Here is an 18,223-nt window from a genome sequence, read left to right as displayed (position 1 = left end):
ACAGTATTTTTTTTTTTGTTCAAATTGCTGTTTTTTAATACATAAAATTGACTTCAAAGTAAGTTGATTTACATAGTTTTTCCAAATAATATCACACAGTTATTTAGCTATTATACAAAAATATAAAAATTGGGTCCTATAGGTTGAGATATGTTCTATTACAAAATATTTTTTATATATTTTTGTCATGTTGTATGTAGTAGCAGATGAAAGTAATGTTGAGGTCGATTGGCGATTTATTGAAAACTACTATTTTATAAACAGCTGTAAAGTAAGAAAAATATTTTTTTAGATTATTTATTTTTAACAGGTTGTATAAAACATACATGTATCTAAAAAACATACACAATAAATATTTTTTTGAATATGCTGTTACGGACACAAGTGACTTCGAAAATACGAAAAAAACCGCAAAAATAGAAAAAGCCCTCTTGGACTGTTAAGTTGTCCTTATGCTTACATGTTGCTACGTTCGCTATCTCGCTTTCTCTAATGGCGCTTAAAATCTTTAGGAAACAATTGAAATCATTGTATCATTATGAAATGTTATTCCTTGGCTTTTAGTAGTGTTTGCCGTTTCATGGAAACATTTTCTCATAACACACGAGTGCATTTTGGCACTCATTCACGCAATTTGGTTAGAGATAGCACATAACCTCATGCGTCACGTGCCAGTTTAGTACTAAAACCACTAAATCGAAAGTATTACAATTGCCGTCCCTTTTGCTTGTCACTTTTGAGATTTCTACAACGTGTCTATAATTTGTAATGTTATTATTATTTTATGAGCTCATATCTGATTTCACAATAAGTCATTGTCATCAGTGAGTTTATTTTATTTTTAGTTTTTATTCACATTCCAAAAAATAATGGTTAGAATAAAGCATGGTCTTCATCCCAGCAAATATGTTGGTGATAAGACTGATATTCGATACCTATGATGTTTAAAGCACCCATCTCTTTCAGAACATCTCATTTCTGTAATGCATGCGGCCATCTTGGACCCCTGCATTCATTTGAATATTAAGAATATTAACAGCTCTTTGATCTGTTTATAAACATTGATTCCAAAGTAAATAAAAAATCTGCGTACATATTTTCAAGTAACTCATAAAATCTCTTGCTAGGCTTCATTTATTTGATTGGAATTAGTGTGCTTTGAGTATTTATGTGAACATTTAAATAAATTTAAAAAAATGTTCTCAACACCTGTTTCAGAAATTAACCACTGTTTGTGTTTTTTACAAATATTTCTGAGTACCAATAACCTTAAAATATTTTAATTCTTCCTACTTCAAACTTTAAAGGCTGTAATCGTAGCTTGAGCTATGATGAAGGACTTAAGCTGTGATTGATTACTCTGTTATCAATTATGTTTATATATTGTAATAAATTTCCAAGAATTTTTTTTTATTGTTCTTGTATTTTTCAGATAGTACCAAACTTCACGTTATTGGAAGACATATTGAAGTTGTGTTTAACAAATGAGCAAGGAATCCCAGAGACATTGTTCCGAGCGCAGATGAGGCAGGTCCTAAAGTTGCTCACTGTCTGGTGGGAACCCAAGAATGAGATAGTAACGCTGCTGTGGGAATACTTCCACAAGAGATTGAACTCTGCTTTTTTTATACCCGGGAGGGAGGACAATTCTGTTTCGTTGGCACGGTAAAATACAATGCTACAAATGGCTGTGTACATATTATACAGGGTGTAAACGTACATTCCTGAAGGATTTTAACCAGCGATTGCTGAGCATATTTGAAGTAAAAACCTCAATATCATTTTGCCGTCTCATGATTTTTTTTTCACATGTCGCCACTGATCACACTGCTACACGCGCGACCGGATCATGTGATATGCTCTCTCTTTCCTCTGTTAATTGAACAGTTAAGGTGGAAACACATTATTAAAACCCGACGCGACCCGATGAAACGCGATGCGTGTTGAGTCGAATCAAATGTATTATTTTCTTATGACTAGAATCACACTATGAACATCCGACGCGACGCCATGTCGGATGTTCATAGTGTGATTCTGGTCATAAGAAAACGATACATTTGATTCGACTCAACACGCATCGCGTTTCATCGGGTCGCGTCGGGTTTTAATAATGTGTTTCCACCTTTACCCTTTTTTGTCAGGTGATATTTTATCAGAGATGTGCAAAATGGGTACCCAAAACCATTTGAAATGCAAAATGGAAATGGGTCAAAACTTTTCCATTTGAAAATGCAAAATGCAAAATGGATTTTATAAAAGCATTTCAAATGCAAAATGCAAAATACCTATTTTCAAAATGCATTGAAAATGCAAAATAGTTTCTCAGGTCAAACAATAAAAATAATTATAGAATTTTTAAACAATTTTGTCATTTAATAATGGACATCAATGTAGAACAAACATATTACATGACGGTAAATCCAAATTATGAAACCATGTTGAATAATGTTGCCAACGTAAAAACATAGAAACTGCTATCCAACAGGTTGAGGACCGACTGATATTTGGGGCTTATGAAAAAAAGATGAGTGGAGATAGTAGGAAGAATGTTGCAAAAAAGCATTTAAAATGGAAAATGCATTGAGAAAAGCATTTAAAATGCAAAATGGTTTTTAAAAAAGCATTTAAAATGCAAAATGGAAAATACCCATTTTGCATTTCCATTTGAAATGGATTTATTTGAAACAAAGCACATCTCTGTATTTTATAATATATAACGACATTAAAATTATCCAATTATTAATTGTTATTACATACTCAGAGACATGAACGGCGTCTGAAAGTCATACATCTGCACTTGGATGTATGTACCTTCATCTACTAACTACCTAGCATCTTATTTATCTTGTGTTACCAAGAGTCGTACTATCATTTTTTTAGATAAATTATTAATTAATTGTAATATTTTTGTTTTCAGTTCTTCCATACCCAGCTTCGCTAATGATTTAAAATCTCGCCTATCGATGGATTGCTCTTCCAAAAGGGACTACAAATCTGAAAGCAGCTTTTCACTGTTTGTAACTCTATTAGGCATCCACTTGAAGAAGAGTGTGCTGTCCAACCAGCCCGGCAATTGCCAACGCATCAAAGGAAGAATTCTCCCCAAATTTACCATCAGCAAAATTCAGGCGCTAAATGAGTTGGGACTGGAACACTTCTCTACTTTGTTCCTGATGATGGCGGTTTCTACTGACCTTGTGGACATTGTAAGTTTTTTTGTTGTTGAGTAAATTGTTTATTAATCCTTCATCAACAATCCCCATAAAAATTTATATTCTTTCTCGATTACTTTTTTTAATTTTTATTATTATTTGATATTAAACTCCTCGCGCCACAGGGGGTAATTCACAACCCCCAAACGAAAGTTTTGTATGTTATCTACATTGTTTCTTACATCAAAGTATGCTATTTAAGTCACCTGTAATTATAATGCATTAAACATATTATAGCATTAGAATAAATTAGGTTTTTTTTATGGGTTTTTGCAATTTGTTTATTGTATTTTGCAACATAATGGCAAACTAAAATATTTTTTATTCGCTTGGCGAAGACATAAAATATCATAATATTAGTCTAGACTGTCGTTTCGTCATTTGCAAACATATTCATTATATCTTTGAATTTTAATGTTTGTAGATAAAATTAATATAATTTGTAAATTTAAATACTGAAGACAATATTAGTGAATTTTTCAAACGAAAATCTGAAACAGAAAAATCAGAAAAGGAAACGGTCACATCTGGGACTCGAACCCAGGACCCTTGTCTTTCCGGGACAATGCTCTACCAACTACGCTAATGGGACCCTATCCTATTCGGTCACTTTTAACTGTATCATACTTCGAATAAGAACTACCAACGTTGTCTTCATTTTTTCACCGCACATTTTTATTGGCAACTATCTTTATGTATGATCGCAAGATTCAACCCGAACTAAATGCAATCCTAGACAGCGTCTTATAGATAATCTTGTGCGGTGAAAAAATGTGCGGTGAAAAAATGAAGACAACGTTGGTAGTTCTTATTCGAAGTATGATACAGTTAAAAGTGACCGAATAGGATAGGGTCCCATTAGCGCAGTTGGTAGAGCATTGTCCCGGAAAGACAAGGGTCCTGGGTTCGAGTCCCAGATGTGACCGTTTCCTTTTCTGATTTTTCTGTTTCAGATTTTCGTTTGAAAAATTCACTAATATTGTCTTCAGTATTTAAATATTATAATTTGAGGTTTTACTCAATAAGTTATTCCGAAAAATAATAATATAATTTGATTGTGACGAAATGAGAGTCTGGATATTAGGATACATTATTCCGAATAAAAAATATTTTAGTTTGCCATTAAGTTACAAAATACAATAAACAAACTGTACAAACCCATAAATAACCTAAATTTTTGTAATATCCGTTATGTTACGATAAATCCTGAACAAGTGCGGTGTACCAATAGCGAATCCACGGTGGATTCGTCGGCACACTACGGGCACAAATGGGGTTTCTTGGTGCACTAGGGGTTAAATTTCCCAAGTCGCGATGTTTGAACCCATGTTTAAACCTGAATAGGGTAAAAACCCACCCTATTAACCCCAAGAATTACAAAAATTCTTTGACGTTTTTACTGCATCCAAAATATGTTGTTTTTAGAAAAAACAAGACCATGTTTTTGGCGGAAGTTTGGAATTTCAGAATCGATTGCACAGCCTATGTATTGTGCATAGATTCCATTTTTCGGCTTGATGGGACCTGTTTTGAATAATTTGTACGTTGCATTCTTTCTTTCAGTGCTCCAAGCTACAAGGCCTCATAATCCAGATGTCTTTTGACACTCTTCCGTGGAATAAGAAGCAAGTTGTACTAAAGACTCACCTCTCCGTTCTGTACCTCTACATCGAGGGGGGCATGGACATCTCTCAGGTGGCTAAACCTCTGCTGGCCATAGCCAATAAGTACTCCTCAATGAGGGATACGGAGCCAATGGCCATATTGAAGATGCTCGTCAGCGGCCTACGGGATATAATGGAAGTCAGTCAGGATTTCAAGCAGAATGAGCATATACTCATAGGTATGTCATTACAATACACAGTACTCTCTTTAGTCCAATTAGAGAAAGTGGTAATTTATCTTCTGTTTGCCAATGCCAATTTTTTGCCGTGATTCTATTTTCAACATAACTTAACTTGTTTTGGAACTTTTTTATTTTACCATCTTACCAGATATGTAAGACGGTAATTATATATTTTTATAAAAATGTTATGTTATCTACCATGAGCAAGTTTCCCCAGAATAGATATTTATTTTCAAGAAATATTGTTTTAATAGTATCCTTTGGAATACGCTGGCGAAAATGAGGTTATAGTCAGTAGCGGCTCGTTACTTGGGAGTAATAGAGCACTAATATTAAAATAAAATGGCGCTCTTGATGTTGTAGGCAAAAACGTTTTTTATTTTTTTTAGAAAATTCGATTTTGTTGTATGAAGATTTTTAGGAAGTCGATGCAGTGCCAAACTGAAATATCCTGAAAATCTTCATACAAAAAAATCGTTTCAGGCTACAACAACATCAATAATGCCATTTTATTTAATAATTAGCACTCTAGTACAATCAAAAATCACGAGCCGCCACTGGTTATTAAGTATAGTGCGTACATATAAAATATGCTAAAAATTTAAACAGGGATTTTGTTTTTACTATGAAATTTGTACTAGTACTGGTTTAATGTTTAAGTGTCAAGTTGACACTTGCAAGAAGACTCTATTTTGTAAACTTATTGAAAGAAAAAACATTGTTGAAAAAAAAAAAACAAAACAAACGGAAACACTGTTCTGATGATGTATTCTGTAACACTGTCCGAAACATTGGCTAAATAAGGAGGAAGCACAACATGGCATAATAACCCAAAAATTAATATGTTTTTATTATTTTCATTTAATTTTTCAGATTCTTGGCTCACCAAGTACCTAACCATCTGTACATTACCAGATCTATCAAACACGCTTGAATCGTTTTCATCTCTGCTATCGAAGCTCCGGATCTTGTGCTCTTACCATGACGGTTCTGCTGATAGCATCTCCGGGATGATGGATGCCTTCTTCCTCCACATCTTTCCCTGCATCAAGACTCTATACTCCAACGGCATCATGGCCCTGCAGATTGCCGATGCGGCCTTTGAATTCACAAAGTTTGTGTTCGATAACAGTTCTTGTGTGAAGAAATACGATTCTTTCGAAGATGTCCTGAAATTCTTCACCTTTTCTGAAACTGCAAATGATAGGTTATTATACTCTTAGATAATTTAAACTTATGAGTAGTTAGTACCAACTTTAATTATGAGATCATTTTTAAATGATTATTTAGATGACATTTTTTTATTTTTTATTTTTTATTATTTAATAAATGTTTACAAGTTACATGTTTAGACATTTTTTTTTAACTACCATACTAGGCTAATGCCCGTGTTGTCCGATACTTATTATCAAAATGTTGCAAGTCTTTGCTGTATTATTAACAAAACTAAATGAAAATTAACAAAAGCTAACTAATTTATGTGTACATATGACACCTATGGTCATATTATTTTTTAAACATAGAACAAAAAATGGTATGGAGTATATTTTTGGTATTAATACTATATTTATTGATTATCATTTACTGGAGTATATTTATATATGAATTTTTAAATGTGTAAGTTTCTATATATGTGCCTTAGTCATAAGTCAATAGGTATAAGTCTTAGATGTAAGTCACTAGTTATTATGAATCCTAGGTGTAAGTATTTTACAACGCCCTTCAGGTGATTTTTCACGAAAACAGCCCTATATAAATTAGCCAAATATTATCATTATTAATAAGTATTTTCAGTTTTTCTTAATTTTTTTTTTTTTTTTTTAATTCTGCATTCTTAATTACCTATATAACAGAGAATCTATTTTTGTTTGTCCCACAAAAAACTCGAGCACTGAGTTCTAGCATCATGAAATTTGCAACACTTTGTCTCATTGGATTTTCTATGTTACAATTATTTATAGCTCTTACTGTATTTTGCATAAAAAGGGCGCTATACAAATCATCGAAATATTATTATTATTTTCTATTATCATCTATAGGGCTTTTAATTTTTTTTTCCATATTTTTTAAACCACCCCATAGGAAAATACAGTGTTGAAACTTGTACATAGCCAGGTAGTAACTAAATACATACTATTAATTTATAATCTATGAATATTAATACTAAGTCATTTTAACCATCAATATAGAGTCACCCGCCACTACCTGCTCCAAATTCTCCAAGATGATCAGATATCCCAGTCCCTGAAAGAGGAGAAGAAGCCCTGCGCCAGCTGCATCATCCACTGCTGGGTCAAGGTCACCTTCCTCTCCGCCGAGGGACAGTCGGATGATGACACGCACCTGATGCTGCTGATGTGCCAGCTGCAGGAGTTCTCTGCGCTGAATTTCACTCCGAGTTATGATACTGGAGACCAGAAAAACCTGTGCCAGTTCTTTTACGCTATTGGAGTAGCATGGAATAATACTCAGGTTAAAAAAAAATCAATTCATTTTAAATTAATTTTTTTTTTTTAACATCCTTTTTTAGGGGCTTTTACGCATGAATAGTAAAAATTATAGCGTATTTATTATACACAACTAAACTGCCTCAGTAACAATCATTTAAATTTTTTAAGTAATACATTGAAGATGTCCACTGACTTGGTATAATTATTTCCCTCCATAAGTATTCTGGGCAATGAGGAATACATATGGTAGTTAATCCCAGAATTTATGCAGTGAAATAAATCTTCTAATAATATGTACTGGAATCCGAAAGCTTATCAATGCAAGCAATTCTGGACTATAAAATGCATCATTTAGAATGTAAAAAAAACCTGTTTTGTAGTATGTAAACATTTTATTTGTAAGCATTTTTGAATGCCTATAAATATTCCAGTACAATAAAACCAGTTCAATTCATTATTTATAATGTACAAAGAAAGGGTGCGTTTATATGGCTTTTTTAACATAATTATTTATCTGTTAGTCTGAATTAAAGGATTACCAACCAAATAAGTTCATAATTTAATGATATTATTATTTTTTATTTATATAATTATTTGCAGACATTCCAAGAGAAATGCCGTCTACGTGAGCGTGTTAATCAGTATTTAAACTCCATGGATAAATATGTTCTGACCGCTCTAAAGGCCCCACCGTCCCTGGAGTATGTGATGCAACTATTTATAGTCTTGGGAACTATGTTTCTACATTGCTCTCCCATTATTTACTCCAGGGTAAGAAGTGTTTTTATTTATTTTTGCATTTGCTGTGATTTGAACCTCAGAAAATCGGCCTACTAACAAAGCTCTTACGCCTAGAAGTCAACATAATGTATCGACCTACAAACTTTATTTGGTAAAACCCTGATATAATATCCTACTCGAATAATTCTACAAATAAAATGTTATTATTTCTTGCACTGAAGAAATAAACTCATAGAAGTGTGTTGTAGGCTTGTCTGTGAGCCTGAAGTATCTTACTTTGAGGGAAATTAATCATACATTTTCAAATATCGAATTAACTCGTACACTGCTCAACAAATCAGACATCCACCATGCGCAGCTCGATTTTCACTTTTATTTATTTATTATTTAACCACTCGGGCCGCCGAGAATTGGGAACTTCGATTTGTTTATGTATCTGGATTAAGTAAAGATATATCTTCTTGAACACTTAAAAAAAATGTCAATGGAATAAAGAATGAGCCACATTATGAATTTCCAAATCACGTAATGTATGAAAGTCATTTTCATCTGCGTCTGTGATGCTTAGGAGTCAGATTATTGTGAATTAGAATTTTGACAGCAGTTTTTTTTCAAATCAGTACATTACACTTCTTGAGTTTTTCTTTTGAGTGATTTTTTGATTTCTTAGTTTTTAGAGATCTTCTTTAATCTGGTGTTTTTGTCTAATTTCAGGCTAAACCATCATGTCTCCTGCACTCACTCGTCAGTAATGTATTACTTCCCCCGCAATTATTTATGGAGAAGAAGATTCACCCATACATCACCTTGAGTATTTGCAAGAGCTGGTACATGTTCATGAGGGGACTCTATAGTCTGGACTACAAGAATGATATTTACATTGAAAAGACTATGAAGGATATGATTGTTCAATATCTGCCGTACTTTGCAAATAGAACTATACAGACAAAGAATAATACATATGAAATATCGCATAGAATGATTCCTGGAGATATTAATTCTGATTTACAACTGGAGAAATATATTTTGGATAAGATTTCGGTGAATTTCGTCACATGTAGGGGGAAGCAATGTCATGTTCATGCTGCTAAGGTAGGCATATTTTTCTGCATTGACTTTATATTTTATTTTATGTGATGACCACATCTCAATAAGGAACTCCAGTGAAAAATATTATGTCTTAAATATATAGATCAACAAATGCTGATTCTGAAATAAAAAAATTTATAAATCCTCATTTAAAAACAAATAAAACACCGTCACATTAAAACACACCGTTAGGTTGGTATAACTGAATATGCTGATTAACCACAATCAGTCTATGTGAGTAAAATATCTATGGTCTATAATATCAGTCTATTTGCTTGGTATAACTATAAGTGACCAGCTCAGGTAATCGAAGCCAGAGTAAATTTGGCCTCTCAGAAGCTGGGCGTACTGTACAGGGCCCGCAGATACTTTAATAATACACAACTGCTGACCCTGTACAAATCGCAAGTGCGCCCTACTGTCGAATTTGGCAGCTATCTCTGGTCCGGAGCCCCTAATACTTGAAAAAAACCCTTGACTCTGTGCAAAAACGGGCGGTCCGTTTGATAGATTCCCCAATCTTAACAAACGGACTGCAATCTTTAGAGCACAGGCGTCAGGTAGGTATGCTGTCCTTGTTCTATCGGTATTACAATGGAAGATGCTCTGAGGAACTAGCGTCATTGATCCCTTCGGCACCGGTGCGTAGTCGGGATACACGCCAAACGCGTGCCCAACATTTGTACACAGTTGACATTTGTCACATGAGAACGGGTCGCTTCTACGATTCGTTCTTAAGTTCAACAGCTCGGCTATGGAACGATCTGCCGGCCTCTGTATTTCCTCCCTCCTACAACATGGGACTCTTCAAGACCCATGTTCACTCCTTCCTCTCCACAAAAAGACCCTCCACACAGCATCCCCAAAGATGACGTAGGCCCTGAGGGAAATTATTTTCTTCAGGGCCTCCTGTGTGGAGTTAATATTAAAAAAAAAATCAGAAAAATACTCAACTTCCATACAAAATACAGCACCGGTTAAAAAAGAGGTTGAGACTGGTAACTGTTGCGTTTGCCCACCAGGCCGGATTTGGAGAACCTGGTTGAGGGAGATCTTCCTTCCCAAAAAAAACCCTCCACCCAGCATCCCTAAAGATGACGTTGACCCTGAGGGAAATTATTTTCCTCAGGGCCTCCTTTGTGGAGCTAACGTAAAAAATAACTATAAGAATAAAAAAATGTTTACTGGTATTAAAGTTAGAAAGTCATTATTGATTAAAAAAAATGGACTGGAATTCCTTATTTCCATGGTCCAGTGATAGCATATCATTGGGGAATGTTGTGGGGCGAAAATAATTAGAAAAGAAATGATAAGAGGATTTTCTGAAGTGCGTGACTATTAAGATCTGGTCACTTTGTGTTCAACTTCTTCTGAAAAGAGAGTAGTAAGTCAGTACCCACTGTAAGTATTGAATTCGATCCATCTGACTCCTAGCCGAGCTTTCTACGTACCGGGCTATCAACCGTCTCAATTGCTTTATATATTTGATTTTGCATTATGTTATAATATAACACGACCTGCAGATCAGCAAAAAGCTGGCTGCCTGCCCGCATGGCAGCAGAGCATTCTGGTCGCTTGCGGGCTCAATAGGTCGAAATTTTTGCAAACCCAGTTTGCCACCTCTTACCAGACCTGACGGCTCACTAGCAAACACCGCCACCGAAAAGGCTAACTTATTAGGGAAAATGTTTGCGGAAAACTCGACCCTCGACGACGGGGGTGCTGTTCCGCCGTCGGTTCCTCACTGCGGCTTCTATATGAAAAAGCTGAGGATCCGGCATCGGGATGTACTCCACGTCATACGGGGGCTCGATGTTAACAAAGCTAGTGGACCTGATGGAATACCTGCCCTGGTATTGCAGAGGTGTGCTGCGGAAATAGTTCCGGTTTTGACAAAGCTCTTCAAAATGTCCCTGAAGTGTGGCACTGTGCCCTCTGGTTGGAAAAAAGCGGTAATTCACCCTATTCCCAAGAAAGGTGACCGCTCCAACCCGGCCAACTACCACCCCATAGCGATCACATCAGTTCTGTCCAAAGTGATGGAACGTGTGATCAACGACAAACTGCTCACATACCTCGAGAAGAACAAAATTATCAACGACCGTCAATACGGATTCCGGCGGAACCGCTCGTGCGGTGATCTTCTCGCGTATGTGACGCATGTTTGGGGGCGGTGCCTGGAACGTCACGGTGAGACCCAAACGGTCGCACTAGACATATCCAAGGCCTTTGACCGGGTCTGGCACCGAGGACTTGTCAACAAATTGCATTCTTACGGACTTCCCGCATCCCTGTGTACGTGGATTGCTAACTTTTTAAGGGATAGGTCGATTCAGGCGGTTGCTGACGGTTTCACCTCTTCCTCGCACTCCATAAATGCTGGCGTCCCACAGGGATCGGTTCTGTCTCCGACTTTGTTTTTGTTGCACATCAATGACCTTTTGACATGTGCACCGATTCATTGTTACGCGGATGACAGTACAGTTCATGATAGCTTTTTGTTTGATAAGCCCCCAAAGGGCACACAAACTCCAACGGCTCGGAGGGCTTTGAAGCAGAGAATGGACGGTTATCTCGAGAGTATTTCCTCCTGGGGTAAAAATAATCTCGTCGAATTTAATGTTTCAAAGACCCAATCCTGTCTGATTACGTCTAAAAGGGATCCAAATGATAATCTAGTCTCCTTCAACGGAAGCAATCTTCCGAACAGGCCTTCCATTGGTATGCTTGGTGTAACTATAAGTGACCAGCTCAGGTACGGGGGCTCCATCGAAGCCAGAGTAAAGTTGGCCTCTCAGAAGCTGGGCGTACTGTACAGGGCCCGCAGATACTTTAATAGTACACAACTGCTCACCCTGTACAAATCGCAAGTGCGCCCTACGGTCGAATTTGGCAGCCATCTCTGGTCTGGAGCCCCTAAATACCTGAAAAAAACCCTTGACTCTGTGCAGAAACGGGCGGTCTGTTTGATAGATTCCCCAATCTTAACAAACGGACTGCAATCTTTAGAGCACAGGCGTCAGGTAGGTATGCTGTCCTTGTTCTATCGGTATTACAATGGAAGATGCTCTGAGGAACTAGCGTCATTGATCCCTTCGGCACCGGTGCGTAGTCGGGATACACGCCAAACGCGCGCCCAACATTTGTACACAGTTGACACTTGTCACATGAGAACGGGTCGCTTCTACGATTCGTTCTTAAGTTCAACAGCTCGGCTGTGGAACGAACTGCCGGCCTCTGTGTTTCCTCCCTCCTACAACATGGGACTCTTCAAGACCCATGTTCACTCCTTCCTCTCCACAAAAAGACCCTCCACACAGCATCCCCAAAGATGACATAGGCCCTGAGGGAAATTATTTTCTTCAGGGCCTCCTGTGTGGAGTAAATATAAAAAAAAAAAAAAAAAAAAATATTATTGAAAAGGCCATTTATTTTTTTATGTATCTCAATATGCACAATTTTTTGCTTCGAAATTATGAAATAAATCACCTGTATATTTAGCAAAATACTACCATCCCTAAAACCGAACATACTTTATAAATGTCAAAAATCAGGAATCTGGGGAATCCATCTTAGAAATGTGTTTTTTTTTTGTTGTTGTTGTTGATGTGTTTAAATACTTTTTCCAGGCGCTGGCAATAATACATCACCTATCTGGCAACATCTCCAACATAAGTCTCCTGAGAATTATAATAAATAGTACATTACTGGCAGTGTGCGAACAGTTTATGTTTTCTGATGGGGTGAGCCCGAATAAAAAAATTGCATCACAAATTCTAGAATCCCTCTGTGATAGCAAACACTTCAAAAATGCGAATGAAGATAATATTAGGTCAGTACAACAAAACAATATCAAGTAGGAGTAGAAGTTGTTTCTAATTTTCTCTTACTTGAATACCTACCTACTTGGTTATCAGAGATGTGAAAAATGGGTACCTAAAACCATTTGAAATGCAAAATGGAAATGGGTCAAAACTTTTCCATTTGAAAATGCAAAATGGTTTTTAGAAAAGCATTTCAAATGCAAAATGCAAAATACCTATTTTCAAAATGCATTGAAAATGCAAAATAGTTTCTCAGGTCAAACAATTAAAATGATTATAGAATTTTTAAACAGTTTTGTCATTTAATAATGGACATCAATGTATAACAAACATATTACATGATGGTAAATCAAAAAATGCCACGTCTACGGATTATGAACCACAAAAAATTTGCGCAGGACAAATGTTGCCAACGTAAAAACATAGAAACTGCTATCTAACATTTAATATTACAGCGTCATGGCCCCATGTTCAGTATTTGAATCAGTATTTTTTGTAATGGTATCACGCAATTGCCAGGGCTCCTACCAGGGAACAACTTGACAAATGTAAATTATCTCTCATAGCGAGATTGAGGACCGACTGATATTTGGGTCTTATGAAAAAAAGATGAGTGGAGATAGTAGGAAGAATGTTGCAAAAAAAGCATTTAAAATGGAAAATGCATTGACAAAAGCATTTAAAATGCAAAATGGTTTTTAGAAAAGCATTTAAAATGCAAAATGGAAAATACGCATTTTGCATTTCCATTTGAAATGGATTTATTTGAAATAAAGTAGGTACATCTCTGTTGGTTATAAACAATACATACATATTTTATATAACTTTTTTTTTTAATTTCAAATAAAGAAATAAGCAATTTGTCCAGAGACAATTATTCTTTTTTTAAACTTTCTTCAGACAGATAGGTACCATAATATTGATTATTCCGATTTGACAGCTCTCAGAAAGTCCACATTTGTGCGAACTCTGGCAGGATAAAAAAGCAGTATCTAACACGGCCACCATCTTAAACCAGACAGATGAAATGCCAAACGGGCGAGTTAAAACAGGACTTCGCTACGCTACGCAATCAATTATCTACCTTTGTACTCCATAGTAAAATTTTCAATTTTTTAACAGTCAATGAACATAACGAAAAGCAGCTGACCCATGTTTTTCCACAAAATTTGAATTTTGTATATCCATTATATATAGTCGATAGTTGAACTCAACTCAAATATTTAATTCTTGTTTTAGGAATGACGTAAAAGAAATGCTCTACGCAACGTGCAAAAAACACTTGGCTTTTAACTCAGCGCCATTTTTCAAATTATTACTGACATTGCTTCCAAGTCTGGTGCCGATAATAGACGAGATATTAACATATCTTGACTCAGAAATAAGCAAAGTGGAGAAAATGAGAGGAGTTGGCTTTGACCATGGATTAAGGTAACCATTTTTTTAAAGTAAATTATTTAGTTTTGAATATTCCGTCAAATTTAATTTTTATGTGAATACTGTACAAGAATTTCAAGTGTTCTATGACGTGAGGCTGAATGGATTGGGGAAGGGAAGGAGACTGGGAGCAGGAAGGTTTAAAAGTGCCTCGTTATCTAGTGTGATCTAGTCACCAAACACGGCAGAAGTCATTTCCATTCCCCAGAGTCAGTGGTAATGTATGCCTCATTTGGGGAACGTTGAAAAGTATCTAACTTATCAGATTTATTTACTAAACATAGCTTTAGCTATTTCAAGTGATTTTCAGATTCTGTTTCATTATAATATCTGGTCTTTCGCCGGAACAAATGTTACACTCCATATCGAAGAGCTCACAATATATTTTATATTACATACTAGATTTGTTTTATACAGGGTGTTAGAGAATTACCTGACTTACTTTTACTAGTGATTCCTGAGCTTATTTGGAGTAAATAATGTAGATGGTGATAAATTTTTTTCTCAACAAATTTTTTTTTTGGTATTTGACAATTAGGGTCGGGTTGGGGGTTTGGGCGGTTAATTGACTGAGTGCCTAGTAATGACCAGGTAAATTAAAAAAAATATTTTAAAAAAGTTGTCACCGGAGACCAAAATTTATTTAACATTTTTTACTCCAATCAAAAATTACAATCACTGCTTAAAGTAATTCAGGTATGTCTCTTAACACCCTGTATATATATTTTATTTAAATGTCACCGGGTTTTAAAACCAAGATTGTTTAAAACCAGAACAATATTGCTATCCCTAACTTTGTGGTTAAAGGATACATATTGACCTACTTAATTTATGTATAATTTGATTTGCACGTGGAAATAAATCTGCATAATCTGTTTTGACAGGAATTGTGAATATTTAAACATAAAGTGGAGATGCTTGCTAAATAAATCTGACAGGGCATAAATTTAAATTCATGAATATTTTATCAACACGCTGATGTTAACTACTGGTTTCTTATAATTAGTACATACTCATGTAGATACCGAAAAGTAACTAATCGACGACAGAACTTTTTGCTGAAGTTAAAAATATAATTTTAAAAATTCAAAATAACTCCTTCTAGAATGTAATAAAGTTTTTGTTGTAAATCTGGGTTCTCACAAACTATTTAAATAAAATATCCAAGGTTAACAAAATAGCGACAGGTCACTACTCATTTTATTAAGAGCGGGAGCCACGATATCAGCTAAACATTTTCTTACAGCTCAAAGAGTCGTCTCAATTGAACGACGACACAAATAAGATGCTAGGTAGTTAGTATGTGTGGGTACATATGTCTAGATTTTGAACTCTGACGCAGTTAACATCCCTGAGCAAGTAATAAAAATTAACCAGTAACCAGTTTACCGGGAGTCGTATGAATACGCTCATCAAAAAGAGCTAGCTCAATTGTGCTGCTCGTTCGCGAACTACTCATCGATACAACAAAACAATTCGTACTTTTATTTGGTGATTACAATGAGCTTGGGTGGCTTTATTAGCAGTCGGTAGGAATAATCCTGAGTTTCTTGTGTTCACAATCGTATTTATCTAAGTCTCAATCCATGTATTATCGACAGTTTTATTATTACCAGTGCCATTTATGAATAACCTCTTAAACTACTATCTAGGATATCAAATTTTTATATTCCTTTTATTTTGTGTATGATTATATTATTATTTTTCACTTTAGAAGGTCAGTGCTTCTGTATCTTTTTATACTAATTAAAAATGTTCTAATTACAGAAGTGGACTGAATGAGATTATCACCAGCTACTCCAAAATAAAAACCCAGATGTAAAACAATAATGTGATGAAGAGGAGAAAATAAAAAAGATGATTTATTTAAAAGTTTTTAATGTAAAATAATAACAATTTATAATGACCTACATAAATATTTGGCATAATTGTAAAATAAATAATATAAAAATCAAATTTTGTGTGCATTTTTTAATGAGGATGGTAAACAAATAATAATGTATTGCTTTTGACTCATAGGGGCTGGACCCCTGCATTTGCAGTGTTGTAGAACCGTGCCCACACACGGCACGAAGCACTGCAATTGCAGTTCATTTTACCTTCAGATTTCTACAAGGTTAAATTTTCGTCCGCTTGATGGTAATAGGTACCTACATACTCTTTTTGTTATAACGCAAAATGCAGTAAGAAGAATTTTGATCTATAAATAGTAAACAACAAAGTCGCTATTCGCGTCTCGTCTGTTTGTGCGCTTAGTTCTTTTAAACTACGCAAGGATTTTAATAGGGTTTGCACCATAGACTAAATTAGACTAGACATGGCATATTCATTTAAAAATAACCCCAACACAATTTTGGTTTGGTTCACGTGCACATTTATGAAAAGGCCCACGCACTGTGTCGCAATGCAAAATGGGCACTGTGCATTGCGTTTTACCTTTTGTTGGTCTAGAGTAAGCTATTTTGCTTCTCAGCTATGCTGGGCAGGTTAATTTTTTCAATGACAAAAATAACCCAGTTCCAAATATTTAAATTTGAATTATGTCCATATTACAACACCTCTGACAACAAATTCTCCATGGTTTTGCTTACGAGTTTGAACGCTTGTACAAGGAGTTTAAACAGAGTTGGGTTGTTAAATTCATCTTCATTTTTGTGACGTACGCTACGTGGCATTATTTTTAAAATGAATTTAACTAGACAGGGCTAATCTAGTATAATACATCAATGGTTTGCACTCTTATTTAGAGAATTTCTTCCGGAAGGTTTATATATATAATACATGCATATTGTATTTATAGAAAGTAGAGAAAAGTCGAGCAATGACAGGTACAGTCAGCTAGTATTATTACAATTTAACTGACCAAATAATTTTGTGCCATGCACTATACAGGTAAGAATGTTCTTATTATGATTATCTATGACTTTGTAGATGCAAGACATGTTTTTGTATATGTACTTATTTTTTTTTTGGCAAGTAAAATAGTATTAACAATGTTGAAAGTTTAGTGAATTATTAGTGTTTGTTTTCGTGTAATCAATAATCTTACAATGGTTTTGACTTTCCTTGTTGTTATTCAGAAGTTATCAGTGTGACAAATTAAATAAACCATATTTTAATTAAGCTAAGTGGTAAAATTATCAAAGAATGAGAAATAGAATTGTTAAGGCGATGCACTACGTCGTGTAATATTTTAAATTGAGCCGCTATCAATAACAACCCTTACGTAGATGGCGATAAGGTTTAAATTCCCGCCTAACACCATCCGCCTGTTTTGATTTATGCAAGAAAAAAACATGGCCAAAAAGTGTCTTTTATTTTATTTTGTGGATGTTCAGGCATAAAAATTTAATTTTTTTCCGATCATTTTAAAATAACCTAATTTGCCACATTATATAATAAAATCTTAACCGAAAATGGGTTCGTAAGTAGGAGATTTTGAACTTTAAAGCAGTTTTCATAGGCCTATACATTATTTTTTTCTGGGCTTATAAAAAGACTTATATGAAAAATACTCGATTATTTCAAAGATCAAGCTGTATTCTACTCGCAGTATTTAATTAAAGCATCTGAAACATTTCTAGGCGACCAAATTTTCAAACCAAAAACACATGATTTTGCATT

The 18,223-nt window shown here is 35.1% G+C and overlaps 1 protein-coding gene across 1 annotated transcript in view; it reads left to right on the top strand.

Annotated features, from left to right (window-relative positions):
* The window catches only part of LOC149423898 (protein MMS22-like), a 32,354-nt gene extending 14,303 nt beyond the window's left edge, over positions 1–18,051 (top strand). The window contains exons 5-14 of the mRNA XM_089631848.1: positions 1,433–1,665; positions 2,918–3,206; positions 4,776–5,055; positions 5,932–6,265; positions 7,248–7,530; positions 8,109–8,279; positions 8,964–9,341; positions 12,968–13,170; positions 14,402–14,593; positions 16,367–18,051. Of these exons, the coding sequence (XP_089487974.1) occupies positions 1,433–1,665; positions 2,918–3,206; positions 4,776–5,055; positions 5,932–6,265; positions 7,248–7,530; positions 8,109–8,279; positions 8,964–9,341; positions 12,968–13,170; positions 14,402–14,593; positions 16,367–16,421 (2,418 nt within the window). The 3' untranslated portion in view covers positions 16,422–18,051. The remainder of the gene's footprint in view (positions 1–1,432; positions 1,666–2,917; positions 3,207–4,775; positions 5,056–5,931; positions 6,266–7,247; positions 7,531–8,108; positions 8,280–8,963; positions 9,342–12,967; positions 13,171–14,401; positions 14,594–16,366) is intronic.
* The last annotated feature ends 172 nt before the right edge of the window (positions 18,052–18,223 follow it).

Source organism: Hesperophylax consimilis, chromosome 5, assembly GCF_061612785.1.
Source record: "Hesperophylax consimilis isolate HC1 chromosome 5, BYU_Hcon_1.0, whole genome shotgun sequence".
Classification (NCBI taxonomy): domain Eukaryota; kingdom Metazoa; phylum Arthropoda; class Insecta; order Trichoptera; family Limnephilidae; genus Hesperophylax; species Hesperophylax consimilis.
This window is presented reverse-complemented; position numbering and strand designations above follow the sequence as displayed.